The sequence below is a fragment of the Bombus vancouverensis genome, chromosome 2 (assembly GCF_051014615.1).
Source record: "Bombus vancouverensis nearcticus chromosome 2, iyBomVanc1_principal, whole genome shotgun sequence".
In the NCBI taxonomy this organism is placed as follows: Eukaryota; Metazoa; Arthropoda; class Insecta; order Hymenoptera; family Apidae; genus Bombus; species Bombus vancouverensis.
This window is the reverse complement of record NC_134912.1, coordinates 1041830-1061578: the sequence shown is the minus strand read 5'-3', so window position 1 is coordinate 1061578 and position 19749 is coordinate 1041830. Positions and strand designations below refer to the sequence as shown.

Genomic DNA, 19749 nt, shown 5'->3' with positions numbered 1-19749 from the left:
TGCGTGGTGGAAGCCCCGACGGGTAGACTAAGCCAGCAGGCCACACACGAGGACGTGTAAGTGTCAGGATGGCCGAGTCGGAGACGAAAGGACGCCGGGGCCCCTCTGGAACTTCAGGACAACACCCTAACCTTGCAACCTAGAGCCTAATATAGCCATAACGAAACAATCGCAAGTATCCAAACCGATAGCAATCGTACGTCGATCGGAGGATCGTGTGTACTGAGACACTCGACCGGAGTCTTGTTTCGGTGGCGTCGTTGTGATGACGAGCAGTCTTGCTAGAGAGCTGATCGGTGAAGGAAGTCGAGTGCCTTACGAGCAGGGAGTGGTGCACGTGTGAGTTAGAGCAAGGGAAGCTGTCCTCCCGTTGGTCACGGATTCGTTATCAAGCCTGAGGCCCTCGTCACTAGTGTAACTATCGACAATAAAGGTACTCCGCGCGCGACCGGACGATGGAGAACTTCAACGCAGAACCGCTACCTCCCGCGAGCCCTCCCCGGGAGGGCGCCTCGAGCTCGGACTCGGAGATTCAGACTCGACATATATATTATTATATATATTATATATACTATTATATCTATATAATATATGTATTTATATCTAAAAATATACGTACAAATATATCTATTTAAAAAAATAAAGTTGACCGTCATATATCGCCAATAATATCGCGTGCGTATAAAGAAACTAATTACATTTAATTCCTTTTTTACATTTATTTACTTTTTATTATTATTTTTTTCACAACTAATTACATTTAATTATTACATTTACATACATTTAACTATTATTACATACATTTACATACATTTAATTATTATTTTTTTCATAATTATATCTCGTTTGAAATATTTTTCGACATAATTAATTGTTTCAAAAACACATATTCCAGCTTTCTAAATGTTCAATGTCCACAGTCTGTTCATTACACGAGTTAATTGCATCATTTTTCTCGATAAGTTGACAGAGCAAGGAAAATGAGCGACGAACATACCTACAAACTAATCTACTTCAATGCCCGTGGTCGTGCCGAACATATACGGTACATATTTGCATATACTGGCATCGAGTATACCGACGAGAGGATCCCCGAAGAACTCTGGCCTGAATACAAGGATTGTAAGCGTGAAGAATCGATTTTTACTTTCATCGTTCAACTCTCAGGTATCTACCGTTTACTCAAACTTTTCTGTATATAAAACTTTCGTTTCACGTGCAGGCTAAACTTACTTAAAGTAAAATTTCATACGGAATAAAGTCGAACTTTTCATTAAGTTTTGCTTCCGTAATATCGTGTTTATCGAATACCAACTTAATTCACTTACGATTCTCGAATTTTTGTGATGCAATCTTTATTGTTTTCAATGAATCGAAGCATTTCGAATATTTTGAGAAAACCGTAAATAGGTGACTTAAAATAGGAATACAAAAATACTTCTACGTTTCTCGTTAATTTAAAAACTTTTTAGGACTTGTCGGAAAAAAAGGATAAAAAATTGAAATCAGTTCGGAAATGAACAAGAACATAGCTAAAAAGTCGAAAGAACAAAGCAGAAATAAAATTCGATCTTCCGTTGCGACATTTCTGTCGTAAATAGTATAATAAAAGTTTTACGCAGCATAGTCTTCGATATAATCTTATATGTCGCTTGCAGATAGAGAAACCAAAAATCAACGTAAGTCTGTAAATCAGTCCTGTCGGTGTAAAACACAAAATTACGTTCGCAAGAGACATTCGATTTATATTCCTTGCATTTCTATTTTCATTACAAGAACCGTGTACATTTTCTAATATTTTTTCCGTGTCTGGTATTATGCGACGTGAATTTTTTATTCGCAGTTGTAAGTCCACTATCATTGCATAAGGTCTTCCCGCAAAACGATACTGATCGTTCCTCGTACATTCAGTACACCGCATGAGACAGATTCGTTCCTTTCCGTGAGAATTACAAATTTTATACTCGATCTTTTATCCTTGATTTTAAAAACTTTAGGTTCTTCCCAACAGTCAAAAACACGCGATACCCTGTCCATCGTAATCGTAAGAAAAGAAAAGAAGGAGAAAGAAGACATTTCTGTATTTCTTTACTAGGCCATGTTGATTAAAACCGAAATGATTTCGATTCATCTATTCACAAGAACGCAACGGCCTCGGAAGCTGTGTTGTGATTTCCTATCGATCGTTTCCCTCTACACAGTGTTCATATGAGCCATGTTTGTTCTTAGCAATGCCTTATAAAAAGCTGCCTGTGCTGGAGATAGGCGGGAAACCGGTAGCGCAGAGTAACGCTGTGGCGCGATACTTGGCGAGGAAGTACGATCTAATGGGAAAGAACGAATGGGATGCGATGATATGCGACGTGCTCGTCGATACTCTTGGAGATTTGAAGCAAGGTGAGTAACTGATGAGATGACTTTGCATTTGTCTCACCACAGAGACAGACGTTCAAGAATTCATTGTGAAAAGACGAGTACAAACAAGATACGTATGTCTTTCCGTTAAGCGAATGTTACAGTTTGTTTGCAAAAGTCAGTTTTTAGATTATAGAATCGTAGATAGAATTTAGAGGATAGAAACTTTTAGTAGTCACTTTTAGTTTAGTAAATTCTTATCGACAATAAGCAGACTACGTTATGATACAACGATTCCAACTGAAGATTTCTATCGACATCACGAATTCGATGGCTTCCAAATTTTCTTCTCTGCAATCTCAGACGCTCAACTCGAAAGAATCTTTTAGATCCCCCGACAAACACTCGACTCAGGTTATCTATTATCGTAATCTTCCTACGGGATTTTTTTTAACTGCGTTGCGTTAACGAATAACGGGATAACATCACGTTTCTCTCAACGCCTTTCAACGTTCTACAACTTTTATTCTTTGCAAATCCCTGTCTCTATATGATAAACGCTGGTTATCCGCGGAATTTACGATTTCAATTTCTTTAACGAGATATTTATCATATTACACAATTCCTGTAAATGTATTCGTAATTATATCGCCGAAGAATTGTATTTAATTAAGCTATGAATTTGTGGAATCGTGAGAAGGATTATTTTTATAGAACTGTCTAATTTCCATTCGACATTGATTCAGGATACACATTACTCTTTTTTACATAATACCAGTTTTGTCATTTTTAATTAACAAATACCTCCAAAGGTTGAAGTTTCTAAAATTATCCATTAAATTCTGACAATAAAATAAAAATCCAAGTTCTTCCTAAAAAGCTAGTGATCTTTATTTAAGAGTTCGATTTTTCACATTTTTCAAGGTAAATTAAAAAAATTGTTTAATAGAGGAGGTACAAAATAAATGTATACAAACCTTTTTTCAGACGACATGGGCGGACTTCGTGTTTGCAGCGGCCCTTGAAAATTTCGAGTATATGTTTGGGGCATCAGCTTTGGATAAATATCCAGCTCTTCGAGCATTGAAGAAAAGGATTCATAGAATACCGGCTATTTCTGATTGGCTGATAAGGCGCCCATACACAAACAGCTAAAAAGATAAAAACGTGTGGAAAAAAGATGACCAGTACACCAGTATATATATATATGTAGTATCATGGAACAAAGGCCTAAGAGATATCGGGCGAACTATAAACAATGTCGCGATAAAGTCGAAGCACCGACAGGCCCAACGATGTATCGTCGGTCTTTCGGTCGAATAGGTTACGCAAAAAAAGGCCTACGTGACTTTGACTACGAGCGGCTGCGGAGCACGTGCGTGGTGGGGCTAAGAAAAAGACAAAGGAACGATGAGTCATTCGAAAAACAGAGTGTGATTAAAAAAGCGGAGTGCGAGTTGAGCGAGGACAGAGTTTTGCGAGTGGCGTTGCCGAGAGAGTGTTCATCGCGTTTTGGTAAAAGTCGAGTCGCTATCTAGTTATTTAGTTGCGCTGTTTTCTGTACGTTTGGCGTGAATAGTTCAGGTTGAACAACAATCGTCTTTTTCTGTCTGATTAACATCTCTATTGTCCACTCCTTGTAAATACATTATATCACGATATTATATATTTTTGGGGGCTCGTCCGGGATTGGACAAGACAGAAAATGAAACGGTTTAACAGAGCTATTCGAGCTAGTTGTGAATTTACCCGTACGCGGTGCGGTAAAAGACGATATCGTTGACTGTTTAAGTTTGTGTAGTGTGAAAAATGGCAAACCTTGGGGACGAACGATTGTCGGGTGAAGAGGGTTCGACGCTGGAGGAGCTGAGGAGTAAGCTCGCGCGAATGAACCTCCCTATATCGGGTGCGAGGTCAGTGCTGATTGCAAGGCTGAATCGGGCGTGTAGGGCTGGACAATCGTATCCTAAGGGATCGACGGGCGGTGAAGAGCTAACCGGTCAACGAGATTTAGGAAACGTACAGAGAGCTGAGCGTGATTGTAACGAAGATGAAGATGTTGAGAAAATGAATACGAAGGAGTTGAAGGAGCGCCTCGCTAGTTTGGGTTTAAAAACGACGGGAAGAAAAGTAGAATTACGCGCACGGCTACAAGCGGCCATGGATGGTAACGACATATCGTCGGAAGAAGAAAGCGACGACGAAAGTGAGGATGAAGATGACAAGAAAAACGCAAGAGGATACAAGAGAGATACGCGAAGGGTGTATCAGGACCGTGATGAATATTGTCGAAGGGCATGTGTTGGTTCGACACTGAGTTTTAGAGACGTCGAAGATGCATTAGAGTCGTTTAGTGGCGACAAAGGTGAAAATGTCGAACGATGGTTCGAGTCGTTCGAGGAAGTCGCTGATACGTGCATGTGGTCGGATGGGTAGAAGGCAGTCTACGCCAGGAAGCTGCTGAAGGGATCAGCGAAAATATTTGCGAGCTTCGAGTGTCATGCCAGGACTTGGCATGAGTTGAAGAGGGGGCTAGTGAAAGAATTTTCGAGGAAAGTCAACAGTAGGCAAGTACGTCAGAAACTTGAAGAAACAAAAAAGGAGAGTGATGAAGCATGTTTGGCTTACATGTACCGCATGCTCGAAATCGCCAGCCATGTGGACATAGAGGAGGAAGCAAAGGTGGAATACATTGTGGATGGAATAATAGACGACGAGAACAATAAGGCTATATTGTACGGTGCTACGTCAATCAAAGAGTTGAGGAAGAGGTTAGTGATGTACGAAGAGCAGAAGAGTCGCAGAGCAAAGTCGATTGTGAAGCCGGCTAAAACCCAGAAGAACGGGAAGCCCAGTCAATCTGTAGATGCAATGAAGAAAAGAAGATGCTTCATTTGCGGTAGTGACGTCATCTAAGTGTTAAGTGTCCGGAGAGGGGAGAAGGTGTTAGGTGTTCCGAGTGCAGCGGATTTGGACATATTGCAGCGAGGTGTACGGCACGACCGAAAGAGACTTGCGTAGTGTCAAGATCCGAAAAGGGGAAGTATGTGAAGGAAGTAATCGCAGGAATTAAGCTTCTATTCTCTGAAATTACTCTCAAATCTCAGAGTCAACCCTTCAAATTCTCCACACTGGATCTTCGATTCTTAATATTTGTAATATCGTAGAATAGCTTTGATTGGAGATCGGCTGAAATTAGAAAACACCGTGTACGTCGTCTTTCGTGGTTTGTTTACATCCAAGAGCGCCTAGTAACAGTGACGCGAGAAAAGATAAGCAGCGTCAAAACAGAAGTACGGTTCCACATTTCAAGGAGTGGCAATCGAGAGGCCAGAGTATGTGAGCCGAAAAGTGTGCGTGTGTGTGTGTGAGAGAGGACGAGAGCAAGAGCGAGCACGACCGAGCAGGAGTGTATTGGCGAAGATCAGAGCTAATCGAGTCGTCGAAGAGTAGAGTCGTTAGAGGTTTCGAGTCGTCGAAGAGTAGAGTCGTGAGAATTGATAGAGTTGTTAGAGAGAGAGAGAGTGTGTGTGTTAGATTCGTTGTGACGAGAGTGATCAAATAACTGTAAAGTTATTTGATATAGATACGAGTATTGCATTTAGTTTCCGTTAAATAAATATCGTTCTCTGTCCAATTTATATTTGTATATTCAATTTAATATTAATAAATTGTAAGTAATCGGAAAAAAATTTCTATCCTTATCTTCCGATATTACATATTTGAAGCATAAATTAAAAATCGACACATTGACTACTTCAAAGAAATTAGCCCGAACGAGACATAACTCGTTCATCGTGGTTTTCGCGCGAAGTAAATATGCGGTTTCTCAATCGTTGTGAGATTCCAACGACGTTAATTCTGTCGAAACGGCGACGCGCGACGACGATCGCACATTCTGTTGCTAGCGAGTGCTTGCAAATCGCGAAAGGTATTTCAAGGTGTAATTACATCCACATCCAATTGGATCGCACCTTCGTTCGGTTGCTAGGTCAACAACCTTCGATGTTATTCAAATAATGCAACGGCTGGGGCAGCCGGTAGCGAGTCGTAAAAGTTTCAATAAAACACGTTCCTGCTAGTGAACGTATGTTAAGACTTACACCGAGTTTTATTTCGCTACGCCGTTTACTAGTTCGAAACGATCGATTGCATAATAGTAGCTGTTTCTTTCATCTCGGAAACACGATCGTAAACGGTGACAACGATCCAGCTTATTCCTGATCGTGTTAATTTCCACGCAAACTTTGTAAACATTATACGTCGCGACGCTCTCGTTAACGCGTCATTCCCTCCAACTCGAAAGTCTTGCAACTTTGGTGATCCGTTTTCTGTGTAAAATTGGTTACGAGCATCAGGAGACTTATCGTCGTAATCGGTAAATTGTTTATTAAGGATCTACAGCTTTTAAGGATTTCTCTCTAGAGATTTAGAGATTAGAAGTTTCATTAACGCGTTATCGTGTCCCTAACTCGATCTTTTTTCGTGTAAATTGGTCACGAGACTTACGAGCTTCGTTGTAAATAGAAGATTAGTAATATTTCGTAGTTTCGTGATAGTATATAGACATTTTACTGCTTAAACACGCAATTTTTAGTTCGCTTTTCGCTCGCATCGGCGCTATGAAACGGATCAATATCTCAACACTTTCCTTTAGTTCTACGAATCATCTTTCGACCGGCTTTTCTTGGCCTACCGTTTCCTAACGCTGTCCTAATACTATCGTCTTGCTGAGATCCTTTTTCCGATTGTATCTTCTGCTTATTTTATTATAAATCCGAACTTTCATTCACGTCGTATGTTTTACAGCGTAAAATCCGCTAGAGCGTTCCAATAAATGTAACCAGTAGGTGCTCTAATACTCAAACGCACCTGTGCGTATCTCTGCATATTTGCTGAAAAAAAAGATGAATCTTACGTTACATTTTCAATATGCGTAATAAGCCGAAAATTTCTCTGATGCTAATCCTTCGTAACAAAAGGATGGCATCACTATATGCATGAAAATAGCATTTGGCAATCGTTAGAAACACAATACATGGATATATATGTAGTTGCCAAATTAACCTTCGCGGTGTTCAAAGTGAACGGCTAGAAACGATTGATTTTCGCTATACGCGCATGGTTCGATTGCACCATAATTCGTTATTAAGACGTTTCGAGAGAGGCAAAGGATGTGGTGTCGCAACGTGTTGCGCTCGCACAATGCTCCTTGGATAAAATTCCCGGAGCGCGTATTATCGCGTACGCCGTGTGAACGCGTTGAACCTTCGCGCAAACAATGAGAGCGTGAACGCGAAAAAATAGCGTTGAGCACGTAACATTCGGCCTGATATCGTTGATTGACCGCGAATCGTCAACATGCACGGGACAGTTTTACGTAAAGACATTCGATCCGTACAATTATGTTAAGACGTCGACCATAGAACGTACTACGTTGATGCAATTAAAATTTCAATGAAACAGGAGAACGCGCTAATAACTAGTCACCCCGTTGTTGACCATAACGTACAAATACTTTTGTTTAAGAGCTGCTCGTTAGTGTTTACCGCGTGCAGCGATTAAGTGACGAACAAATTACGTTCAAAGGGTATAGAGCTCGTTCTCGATTAAAATTCTCCTAACTTTCTAATGGTATTAGAAATTATAACTTGAACGTATGTACGCGACTGGCAATAAATATCAGGACAGCCGCGGATATTTAGTATAAATCGAATATGTGTTCCATTGTCCTTAATTTCTTTTATTATCGATTATTATTATTATAATTTTTATATTAATATTAATATTATTTAATATTTTAATATTAATATTATTTAATATTTTAATATTAATATTATTTAATATTTTAATATTAATATTATTTAATTTATTCTATTATTGATTCGTTCCATTCCGTTTACGTCATAATACGTAGCCTGCGGATTTTTACGCATATTTTTCAGAATATAAAGGAAGCGAAAGAAAAAACTAGAAGCTGGATAAAAAATTGTTTTACCTCGATTAAACGTTACAAAGCGTGCTACTTTCCGATGTTTTATATATTTCCACGTGTCACACGTGTACTTTGCAATTTTGCCCTTTCAGATTTCACAGAAATGCATAAAACTCCCGTGACCTAATTTTTTGGCACGTGCACGTGCTTCAAAATAAATTCGATGATATTAAATACCAGATTATAGGAACCAGAAATGAAGAGTTCTACAACGATGGAATGGGTAAATGATTGTCGATCAGACGAAAGACAATAGCAAACAACGATATAGCGATGATTAATTAATGGAAGATTTTTTCCTTTCAGCAAACAAAAATAGAACTTAACGAACTCAGTAATTGATAAATGATTACGTATAAGATAAGTGCATTTTCCAACTGTGAGTCATAGTTAACGTTTAGTTTAGCCTAGGTAGGATCTTAGCTTTGGAGTAAATAAGTATAATAGTAGCAAAAAATCGATAGAATTGTTAAAAGGCTGTGACTAATCCTGGTCGACTGGTCAGTTATCTGAATCTATTGTTATTTTGCTAGTATACTTTTCGAATCATTTTCAGCTATTCTATGGGCAAGCATTCGTTTCTTTCGCGCATGCCACGTATCATTCGCTCATTAACTCGTTTTTGAAAGCTTTTACCGGCGAATGAAAAACGTAACGTACACTTGCATAATGCGTTCGAAGTGTTCGTTCGTTCAATATTCATGTAAAGGTTAGGCGATACGCGTGATAAGTCGCGATGCTACGAGATGTGATTAGATGCGGATGTTAATATCTTGTAAATACCTTTCCTCGACTATGATAATCATCGAACACTAAGAATTTCGCAAATCGATGCAATTAATCGGTGATCTTGTGGGAAGAAATTTCGATATCACGATAATGTTAACGATAGTATGTTAATTACGACTAGTACCGTTACTGTTACATTGTTTCATAATTAGTATTAGTTTAATATAGTCAACGACTCCTCCGCAAGCATCCGTGCAAGTGTTATTTATTATTATGCTCACCTTCTATTGGAAAGTTCTTGCCTTGCTCAGCAAGTCTTTTTGATGTTTTTCCTGTAGAACTTCAGCGTGTTACCAATTTTTATGCTATGTACGTGTTTGTAGGAGAACTTTCTCTGAGCCGCGAAGTTTTCTTTCGACGATTCAACGATCGAAAATCAAAGAGAACCAATGTTCTCTCTTTCGATAAAGTATGTGATGATAGCCATTGCCAAAATTATTGATATATTTATCTGGTTGAAGACAATCTAGCAAATTATACAGCAAGCCTAATGAAATAATAATAATCTTTATCATTAAATTGCGCCATTATTTCATAATTTCATTGAAGGATAATAGAAATTCACGAAGCCTTCAAATTGGATTTCATATTATAATAATGTAAACATCGTTTGACGGTATTATCTGGTTGTGAATAGGGTTGATTTGATTCAGACAGCGCCAGTCATCATGACATCGACTTCCTATCTCGTTATGTAACATTCATCAGAATAACAGACGCAATTACCGTCACTGAATTATCTTAGTGACATTCGTTATTAATGAGTAAGTGTTTTCGACATACGTCGGAGGTCGCAAATCTTGGATCATCTTTCTTTATCTGTTTAGATCCAACCCGGTTCCTTCACAGAACTTCTTTCCCTTCAATTTACCTAATTTAATAATTCTTCAAAATTTTCTCATTTTCATTTCTCATTGCATTGTTTATTATATATTCTACAAACCCGTATGAACACAACGCAATAAATTGACACGATAAAAGCGTTGAGATAATAACCACGAGACAATACTCGACAATAATAATACGAGACAATAATAATCGAAAAGGCTGATGAAACAAAGGAATGAGTAATTTGTAAAGACAGGAAAACAGCAATTAACGTACATCCAGCTACAATTGAAAATAACTTTCTTCGCTTTAAATGAAATTCCAATCAAATACGTTTTATCAGACTCGACTAACAATCAATATTATTAGGTCAACAAATACTCCAGATTCCCAATGTTTTTTGTCGAGTTTCAAACAGAACGTTAATTACTCGCTTGTCGGAACGTCCATCGGCATCGAAGACCGTGAACCAATCTACGTTATCTTCTCCTTCGTTTCAGGCTGTCGCTGGCGATACCAGTCAACCGCGAAGGTTACTCGAGATGCAGCATGTACGATGTAAATTACACGGAAATTTTGCTAAATGGAAGCCACGTACCGGACCCATCGTGGCCAACGAAAGATTGCCAACAAGGATGGGAATTTAATTATACCACCGTCCCTTATGCGTCTGTGGCATCCGAGGTGACAGAAAATGTTCGACTTGTAATTTCCTGCTTTTTGAATATTTTATCTGTTCCTATCAATCAATCCCTTTATACTGTGTATGTCGTATTCGATTATTTGCATGATCTATTTCGATAAAAAATAAGCGTAGTGTACAATTTTTGGAAAGAAAGAAGAACGATGAAAAGGGTCGAATAAACGTTTGTGGAAAGATCGATAGTTCAGGAGTGGGAAAATTAACAATGTCGATTTCCACAGAGGAAAATTATAGTACGTAACAGAATTACTAGTACATATTGCAGTAATAATTAGTGCATGTAGTGAAATTACAGAGTACATTCTAAATTCAAGCGTTACATTGCCAAATAAAATACAATCTGAAAATGAAACTGAAAATGAAAATACCGGATTGAAAAGAAACTTTAATAAAACGTTATAACGAGCAACAGCGCGAACACACAGATTTGTTCGACATAAATTGCAAGACTTTTTGCTCCAGTGGATTTCCATGAACTTTGCGTCGCTCGTCAGGAGGAGAATTATTCATCGAGGGGTAGGAAGCATCCAGAAGAAGGACGCGAGAACGCGCAGGGTCTTAAGCTTCTCCTTCTTTTTTCCTCAAAGGGAAAGGAAAAAGGACAGAGGCGCGCTTCATTAGGAATTTCGAAACTTTGATCGAAAATTCGTTTAATCGAGGCGTTGAAATTGCTATAAGATTCCCGTGATGCTGATCGTGATCAGAAGTAAATCATTCGACTGTAGTTTTCTGTTGCAGCTGGGATGGGTTTGTCAGTATGATGCACTGCCAACCATAGCTCAAAGTATCTTCTTCATCGGCGCTATCTTCGGAGGATTAATTTTTGGATGGGTTGCTGATCAATATGGAAGAATACCAGCTTTGCTCGGAGCTAATTTAATGGGATTTCTCGCTAGGGTGGCTACTGCGTTCACGGGTAGCTTCTGGCAGTTCACTTTGTGTCGTTTTTTCGTTGGATTCGCCTTTGATAATTGCTTCACTATGATGTACATATTAGGTAACCGTTTTTCAATAATTTCTTTTTTGCCCTGGAATTGAGTTTGAAAGCCACACAGTGGCTACAAAAAGTACTTGTACGTATGTATCCTTATTTCCCAATGAAGCGTCTCTCTTCCTTTTTTTTAAATCAGTTTTTACGTTTCATTTTGATAGCATTAATTATTTATAAGCATGTATGAAAGTATTACAAATGATACGAAAGCTAATATTTTAATCAGTCTTATCTTAAGACTTAGTCTTAATTAATTGGTATATATATAAATGCTGTTCTAAATACGATGGTGTACAGTTACTTTTTGTAATTACTGTAAGCAGAAAGATCTCTAAGTTTAAATAACAAAGTAATCTCTACAACATACTGTAAAACTGTTGTTATGCTTGATTTACGACTGACGTTTCTACAAGTATATGAATTTTGCAACAGAACTCACGTTGCCATGCAACAATTTAAATGAAATTGAAAACCATTCAAAGTTACGAAGGAAGATGCTTAAATACATATGAATATACATGAGGTCATACATATTTATTTTTTAACTGCGGCGTTTATATCAAAGAGAGGGAGAGAGACAGAGAAAAATTAATTTTCCTGTTTTATAAGAATTTCATGCAAGATAAAAATATGAAACTTTAAGATATTTGGATTTATATATACCATTGAATATTTATAATATTTAAAGGTAGTTAGTTCGCAATCATTTTCTATACTAATATTTTCCCTCTATACTCGCGATCAATTATGTTTTCGCGATCAGTTATGTATTAATTTTGTTTTCTCTTTTAACGAGACAATATTCTGATTACAAAGGATTAGTTGTTCAAAATTGCTTTTCATTTCTGGACAACTATAGCATACCAGGGTTTTCATAAATTTTCACTTCCCAACGGAAAGCGAAGGTAACGAATGAATGGTTCTACAACGAACGTTTCCACAACTACAAATCTATGTATATATATGTAATATCGTGATGTAATATGTTTACAAAGAGTGGACAATAGAGATGTTAATCAGACAGAAAAGACGATTGTGGCTTAACTTGAACTATTCATACCAAACGTACAGAACACAGCGCAATCCACACTCTCTCGGCAACGCCACTCGCAACCTCCGTCTCCGCTCGACTCGCACTCGGCTCCTCCGCTCGCACTCTGTTTCTCGACTCGCACACTGTTTCTCGACTAACCCTCTCTGGCCGTTGTCGCATTCTGTTGCCCTTTTCCTAGGCCCACCGCACACGTGTTCTGCAGACGCTCGTGGCCAGGGTCACGTAGGTCTTTTCCACGAAACTATGCACTTGAAAAGACCGATGACACATTGATGGGCCCGACGGCGCCTCGGCTCTCGCGACACTGTTCATAGTTCGTCCGATATTTCCCAGGCCTTTCGTCCACGATACTACATATATACATACATACATGTATATGGTTTTAATTAAAATGAACATCTTCTTCTAGCAAACTTATTTAAAATTCGTAAAAATATCACATAATAATATAAAACAATCAAGTAACATTTTAAATATTCCATTGAAAATTCTAATAAATTGTTTAATATAAGATCGATATAATTCATGCTGAATTCATTGTCTGATATCCATAATACAGGCAATTTATAATACAAAATTTTATTATAACTCTACATGAAAAAATTTCAATTATAATACTGTAGAAATATATTTTCCAGTTATTGTTCTAATATCAATATACTGAAGAGAAAATCTAGACTAGTCTCTGTCTTGAAAGATATTTTATACCCTGAAAGTACAGCGTTAAGACCCTGATTGAAACTTTTGAAGAGACTCTGTTGAAACGTAAGAACGCTGATTGAAAGTTCATCAGACGAGTCATTGAAACGAGTTTTCTTGATCGAATAGCAAGTTTGTCCTGCAGACAGCATTCCAATTGTGAAAATCGAGAACAAAGAAACTCAGGTGACGTGCATTAACCCTGAATCGATGACTCAAGCCGAGGTTGGAAAAATTTACAATTTGTTCGACAAAACAAGGCCAAGTTGACGAGATTCGTGGCTGGTTCGTTAATGATTTGGCGTTCGAATTTTCTTATTTCTATTCTAATTATCAAGGTCGATTAAACGATTGATCACGAATATTCGACGGAAATATTGAGAGAGAAGGCTCGATCTGTACGAGTGTAAATCGTATTTTAATCAATGACTTGAGAAAGTGAGATATTGATTGAAACTAAGATAAGTGATACTAATTCGTTTCGAGCGCGTAACAAATTACATCATCGGATTCATTGATTTGCAAATAATTCTATATTCAGTTCCGTATTTATAATCGAGCGTAGCGAAGATAAAATGAAAGGGACGTGATTATCCGAGGGTCTCACAACTAGAGGAAAATCGATGGAAACGAGGAAATCCTTAATTGTAGAAACTGCGTAGAAAATACCGTGGAAAATATCATATATATTTTAATAGAAATATTTTTGTACTTTTTTTTAAACATTAAAACTTTAGAGCTTTAGAAGCTTTATGTATTAGTATACGTATTTATACAGACTTTGAAATTCATAACAAATTTCTCTAGATAGATGCGGATTTTTTGTATTGTTTCGTATGTATACTTGTGTCACTTTTCTTTCTAACGATATTTAGTTAAAAAGTTCGTCTATATCATTTATAATAGATTTTGTTTTTATTTATATTAATGTTAATTTTATATTAATAAAAATCACTGAAATTTTTAGTATCATCATTATTTAGTATCATCGAATTTCTTTCTTCTTTATGTTCCATATTATTATTAAAATTCTCTAATAAACATTCAAATATCCTATAGAATATTTCCATTATTTTTCACGTATTATTTGCAGTCATATTTTCCATATTTTATTATCGATAAAGTTTGAGTTGGTTCTTTAAATTCCTATTCAACATTCCAGCTAACCAGTCGATATCAATAACACGTGCCTTTCTTCCTGCCAGGATTTATAACTTATTCAAGCAGAACCTCACTCGACCAGCTCGTTGAAAGCGTAGAATTCGATCAACTTCATACAACTCACATACAAACTGCAGATAATGCTAACAGTGGGAGGAAAATATGAGACTGCAAAGCGTATAAACCTAGAAATATATAATTACGCTAAATAATTTTGTATCTTGTATATAGATTTTTAAATTTACTTAATTGAAACTCTGCATTATAATAACCGTATTTATAATTCTGACGTCATATTCGATATAATTATTATATGACTTTATTACGATCCTAATGAAATTCCAATATATTCATGAATATATAACGGAGACGTAATAATACTTTGTTGTACTAATTATGATACCATCATATATAATAAATATAAATAAATAAAAAATGTCTATAAATGCTAAGATACTTTTACGAGCCAACAGGCGAGAAGGAAGAAACGAAAGAAAAGAAAGAAGAGAACGAACGTTAATCAGTTTCGAAACGTTAACAACGTCCTTGCGTTGGACGGTGCTCGCGTTTATCGATTGGTCGCATTGCGAGATATCGGTCAGATTATTATTATTAATACGATCGTCTGTAATTTATCTTTGCTAACTGTGCCGCACGGAATCTTCGTTTACAATAAATGAGTTGTCGCTTTTGATCGAACGGTAACACGATATGAAATTACAGGGTGACGGAAACAGCTGGGAGAAAAGCGAATACTTTTTCTGCGCGAATAATGTAATGTTAAAGGCAGTAAACCTTGAGAGGCGAAGTGATGAAACGAGTGGTCTCAGAGAAGCTTCTTTACGTCTTCTTCTCCTTTCTGTATCCTTTCTATGAGAATAATATCTCGTCTTCAGAAGAGATCTCCTCGCCCTATCTACGCGTTGTAAAGGCAATACAAACTGAATGATACATATATTTAAAAAACGATATTTTGTTGGTTTTATGAATATTGATTTTTATAACGTGAGGTTCTTCTACTCTTATTTTCTATTAAATTAATGATACATATATTTTAGAATGGCTGTCGCAATGGTGATGATGATGATGGTGATGATGATTTGCGAAAGAAGATGTTGAAAATTACAGACAGCATAAATAATATTTAGATTTCATGGAAGTTGATTTTTGTAATGCGAGGTTCTTCTATTCTTATTTTTCATTAAATTTCTATGTAGAAAATTATTAAACATTTGGATATAACTGGGAGATTATTTCCGTTCATGCGTACCGGAGTTACTCGATGGTCTCGTACCGAAGCTGATAACCAACCCAGATTTTCAGGAAAGCGATTAATAGCTTAAAATTTATTCGTGCGAGATAATAATCCAAAATGTAGTTAAAGTTTTTAAGCATTGTTTGTTAGGATTACGAGAAAATGATGAATTAACAGTTATGTATAGACACGTTATATATATGTAGGAGGTCCAGAGCGTATTGGGAAAATTTACGGCGAATTAAACAGGAAATTCCGAGATATCTGCTCAAAATATCTGATTTGTGGAATTATCCTATAGCTATTTTATTTAATAAAAATTAATTCAGGTAATTTTAGAGAATAGAAATATCTGAAACTCGTGATTTAAACGAACGTTCGTCATTTTGGTTTATTATGAATTATAAATTGGTTCATTATGAAGCATGAAAAGTAAAAATCAATGGTACAAAGTGATCTTAAATAAGGAAGCGAGTTCCATGGCAAACATGGTTCGAGCATCGCAATTATAATAAAGCAAAAAAAAAAAAAAAAGAAACAACCACTGAGCGGTAATTATCAGGAAGCCACTAGTTACAACTAATTGAAGGTGATTCCGGATTAGAAGCAAGCCACTATTAAGTGGCTAACACGGTTGCTTCATTAAGAGCAATTACTCCCTATTTTACGGCAACTACAAATAGATGTTGTTCACTATGATATATTTCCACGTGTTTATCGCATCTTGTCCTGTTATGCGATTAAAGAGTTACAACCTTGCGTTTCTAATTTATTGGACGTATACGCACCAGACATTAATTTCGTCTACGTATTCGTGAAATTGCGAGATTCATTCATCGCGAAGGTCACTTCAATTGTTCAAGATAACTTCTCATCGTTTTAATCTGTTTTCTTGTACGAAAATAGAGTAATATTTACTTGTCATTGCACTGTGGATATATATCGATATGTTCGTTCAGGAAGTCAATTGTTTTCATCGAATTAGACTCGACTTTCCGTAGAGAATGTTCGTTTCGACATAAATATGTATCTCAGGCTTATCGATCTTTCAATATCTACCATAAATAGCTTAACAAGGTAACACACGCTCGTGTTTGAATTATGTAAATGATCCTTTGACTCTAACGATCCGTTTATTCACAGTTAATTTATGATATTGCTAGTTACGCGTGATTCTACCTTTTGTATCTTTAAGAAATACAGGGTGATTGGTAATTGGTGGTACAAGCGGAAAGGGGGTGATTCTACGCGAAAAAAGAAGTCGAAAATATAGAATAAAAATTTAAAAATTTAAAAATTTAAAAATTTAAAAATTTTAAAAATTTTAAAAATAACGTCAATTGAGACAACGATCTACAGTGAGATCCGTTATAACGAGACGTGATAAAGTGCACGCGTACCGAGCGAAAATTCAAAGTCGATTTTCTCGAAAACAAAGCCTCAAACGAAAAATTTTTATTCTATATTTTCGACTTCTTTTTTCACGTAGAATCATCCCCTTTCCGCGTGTACCACCAGTTACTAACCACCCTGTATAATTCGTAAATAGAAACGTATTCTTGTCGATAAGTATCGAAACACTTACGGAAATTTAAATGGGCTTGAACAATCATTGGAAAATTATTAAAGTCCTTGTTATTAGATCTAAACACGATTTAATCGTAGAACTAAACACGTTTGTTAAATTAATCTATATATTGTATATCTACTTTTTATATATTTGTAACTCAAATTTTTCTTCTTCATATTGCGTTAAGTTGCCCCAAAAGTTTCTTTCGTTTTATATTATTTTATTGAATTACGTATGATCTATTTTGTCCCAATGAATATAATTCAATAAAATAATATAAAACAAAAAATAGTATGCGTCTATTATCTCCTTACGAGACGAAAGAAATTTCTGCGACAACCTAATATATTGTTCCATTCTTTATTCACAGAATATTTCTTTCACAGATGATTCTTCTAAATATTATGTTTTTTATTCCAGTATTAGAATACGTTGGACCAAAGTGGATGACATTCGTGGCGAATATGTCGATCGCAATATTCTTCACATTTGCAACTTGCATTCTACCCTGGATGGCCTATTATTTGGCCGACTGGAGGATGACCTGTATTGTCACCTCAGTTCCTCTTGTTCTAGCCGTAGGTACGCCATGGTTGATACCGGAAAGCGCTCGATGGCTGGTCAGTCAAGGTCAGATAGAGAGGGCCATTAAAATCCTTGGTAAATTCGAGCGAATCAACGGCACCAAGGTGCCCGATGACATCTATAGACGATTCCGGGTAAATAAACCGATTACCGCAATCTTTTCCGTATTTTCTACTTTTATGATCTTTCCTGCTTTATGTGCGTTCTATAAATACCAATTTATATGCCTTTAAGCATATCATATAATCATTTTCTTTGAATAGAAGTCTAATTGGGTCTTTTACGTAATGAAAATTTGTTTACAACCTAGTAATTTTATATCTTATTCATCACCTAAATTGCCAGCGATAAATTGCTGTCAATTTCTGTTATTGTCTGTTATTGTCTATTTCTGTATGTTATTTATTGAATTTGTATATTGTTTTTATCTTTGAAAATTTTTATACAAATAGATTAAACATTTGGAAACTGCTCAGTCTATGAATAGATCATGGCAATATTAACATTAATGTACGATATAAGGAGATAATCGACTTTCAGAGGTTTGATGTTTTATAAAGTAAAATGAAAAAATTTGCGAACGTCCAAGTAAACTATTTCGAAAGGATCGTCTCATACAAATATAACATAAACTTTCTTCCGGATTTTATCGTAATCTTTGTACACATAACAGATTCACATAAATTTGTAAGAAAAACAGACAAACGACATTAACTAGTTAAAAATTTGCTAATAACAGGAAACCTGTGCCAGAATCTGCAAAGAGGAGGAAGCAGACAAAACGTACTCCGTGTTGGATCTATTTAGAACGCCACGACTACGGAATATCACGATTCTATTTATTGTTATTTGGTTCGTATCGCTATTAAACAGATATCAAATAGATTGACGTAAAATCGGAATTGTATCTTGTAAAAATCTCACGAACAGTTTTATATCTTTTGTCTAAAAATACTTCATTTCTGAAGCAAGGAATTTGCTTCTCACATGAAATATGATAGCGTGCTTTTCTTTATCATATGAAATTGTTTTACGAAATATAGGATGGCGATTTCTTTGGTGTTCGATGGTCACGTACGAAACGTCGATAATTTAGGCCTGGACGTGTTTGTTACGTTCACGATTGCTGCAGCAACCGAGCTGCCTGCTGACATGTTCCTCACGCTCGTTCTTGATCGATGGGGCAGAAGATGGCTGGCGTGTGGTTCCCTCGTTATTTCTGGTATCTTCAGCATCTGGGCTTCTGCCGTTTCCAATAGTTCGTACATTTCGTTTTTATATATTCACCCTTCTATATTACTGATCAATCTTCTAAATAACCTAAGTCGATAATTTTGACTTAATCAGACGAATATTTTTCATTCGTATAACATTGTGCTTTTTGAAAGGAAGAAAATGTATATTTTGGAATATTTATAACATGCAAATGCTTGTAGATTATTTGCTACATTGCTAGAATAGTTTCCAAGCCCTATCATGTATCCGTTGTAAAGATATTTTATTTCCCCTTCTACTGCTTTGATCATAAGATCGCTTCGTATTTCCGCATATATCAAAGGGCGTTGGCAATAGTCCTCAAAATGATGGGCTTCAGCGCTCCAGCAGTGCTATATGGCTTTCAGTAGCCGTAATCCATAATACAATCCCTTAGATTCAAATTGGCTAGATTAACGTTTTATAGATAAGAAGCTTATTGCTTGTGCTTAGCTTAGAGCTAAGCACGCTTATATTAAGCTTAGCAAATGCTTGTATCAACTATTGCAG

The 19749-nt window shown here is 36.5% G+C and overlaps 1 protein-coding gene across 2 annotated transcripts; it reads left to right on the top strand.

Annotated features, from left to right (window-relative positions):
* Nucleotides 1–1598: 1598 nt before the first annotated feature.
* LOC143303691 (glutathione S-transferase-like) lies at nucleotides 1599–6041 on the top strand. 2 transcript variants are annotated; one of them, XM_076625094.1, is made up of 2 exons: nucleotides 1599–2397; nucleotides 3343–6041. In XM_076625094.1, the coding sequence occupies exons 1-2, from the start codon at nucleotides 2232–2234 to the stop codon at nucleotides 3378–3380; spliced, it is 204 nt and encodes a 67-aa protein (XP_076481209.1). In that variant the 5' UTR covers nucleotides 1599–2231; the 3' UTR covers nucleotides 3381–6041. The 2 variants fall into 2 exon arrangements, with proteins under 2 accessions (XP_076481209.1, XP_076481208.1); XM_076625093.1 differs by having other exon boundaries at nucleotides 2319–2397.
* Nucleotides 6042–19749: the final 13708 nt, after the last annotated feature.

Coding starts and splice junctions, on each gene's coding strand:
- LOC143303691 (XM_076625093.1), top strand. CDS start 4,165: ATGGCAAACCTTGGGGACGAACGATTGTCGGGTGAAGAGGGTTCGACG.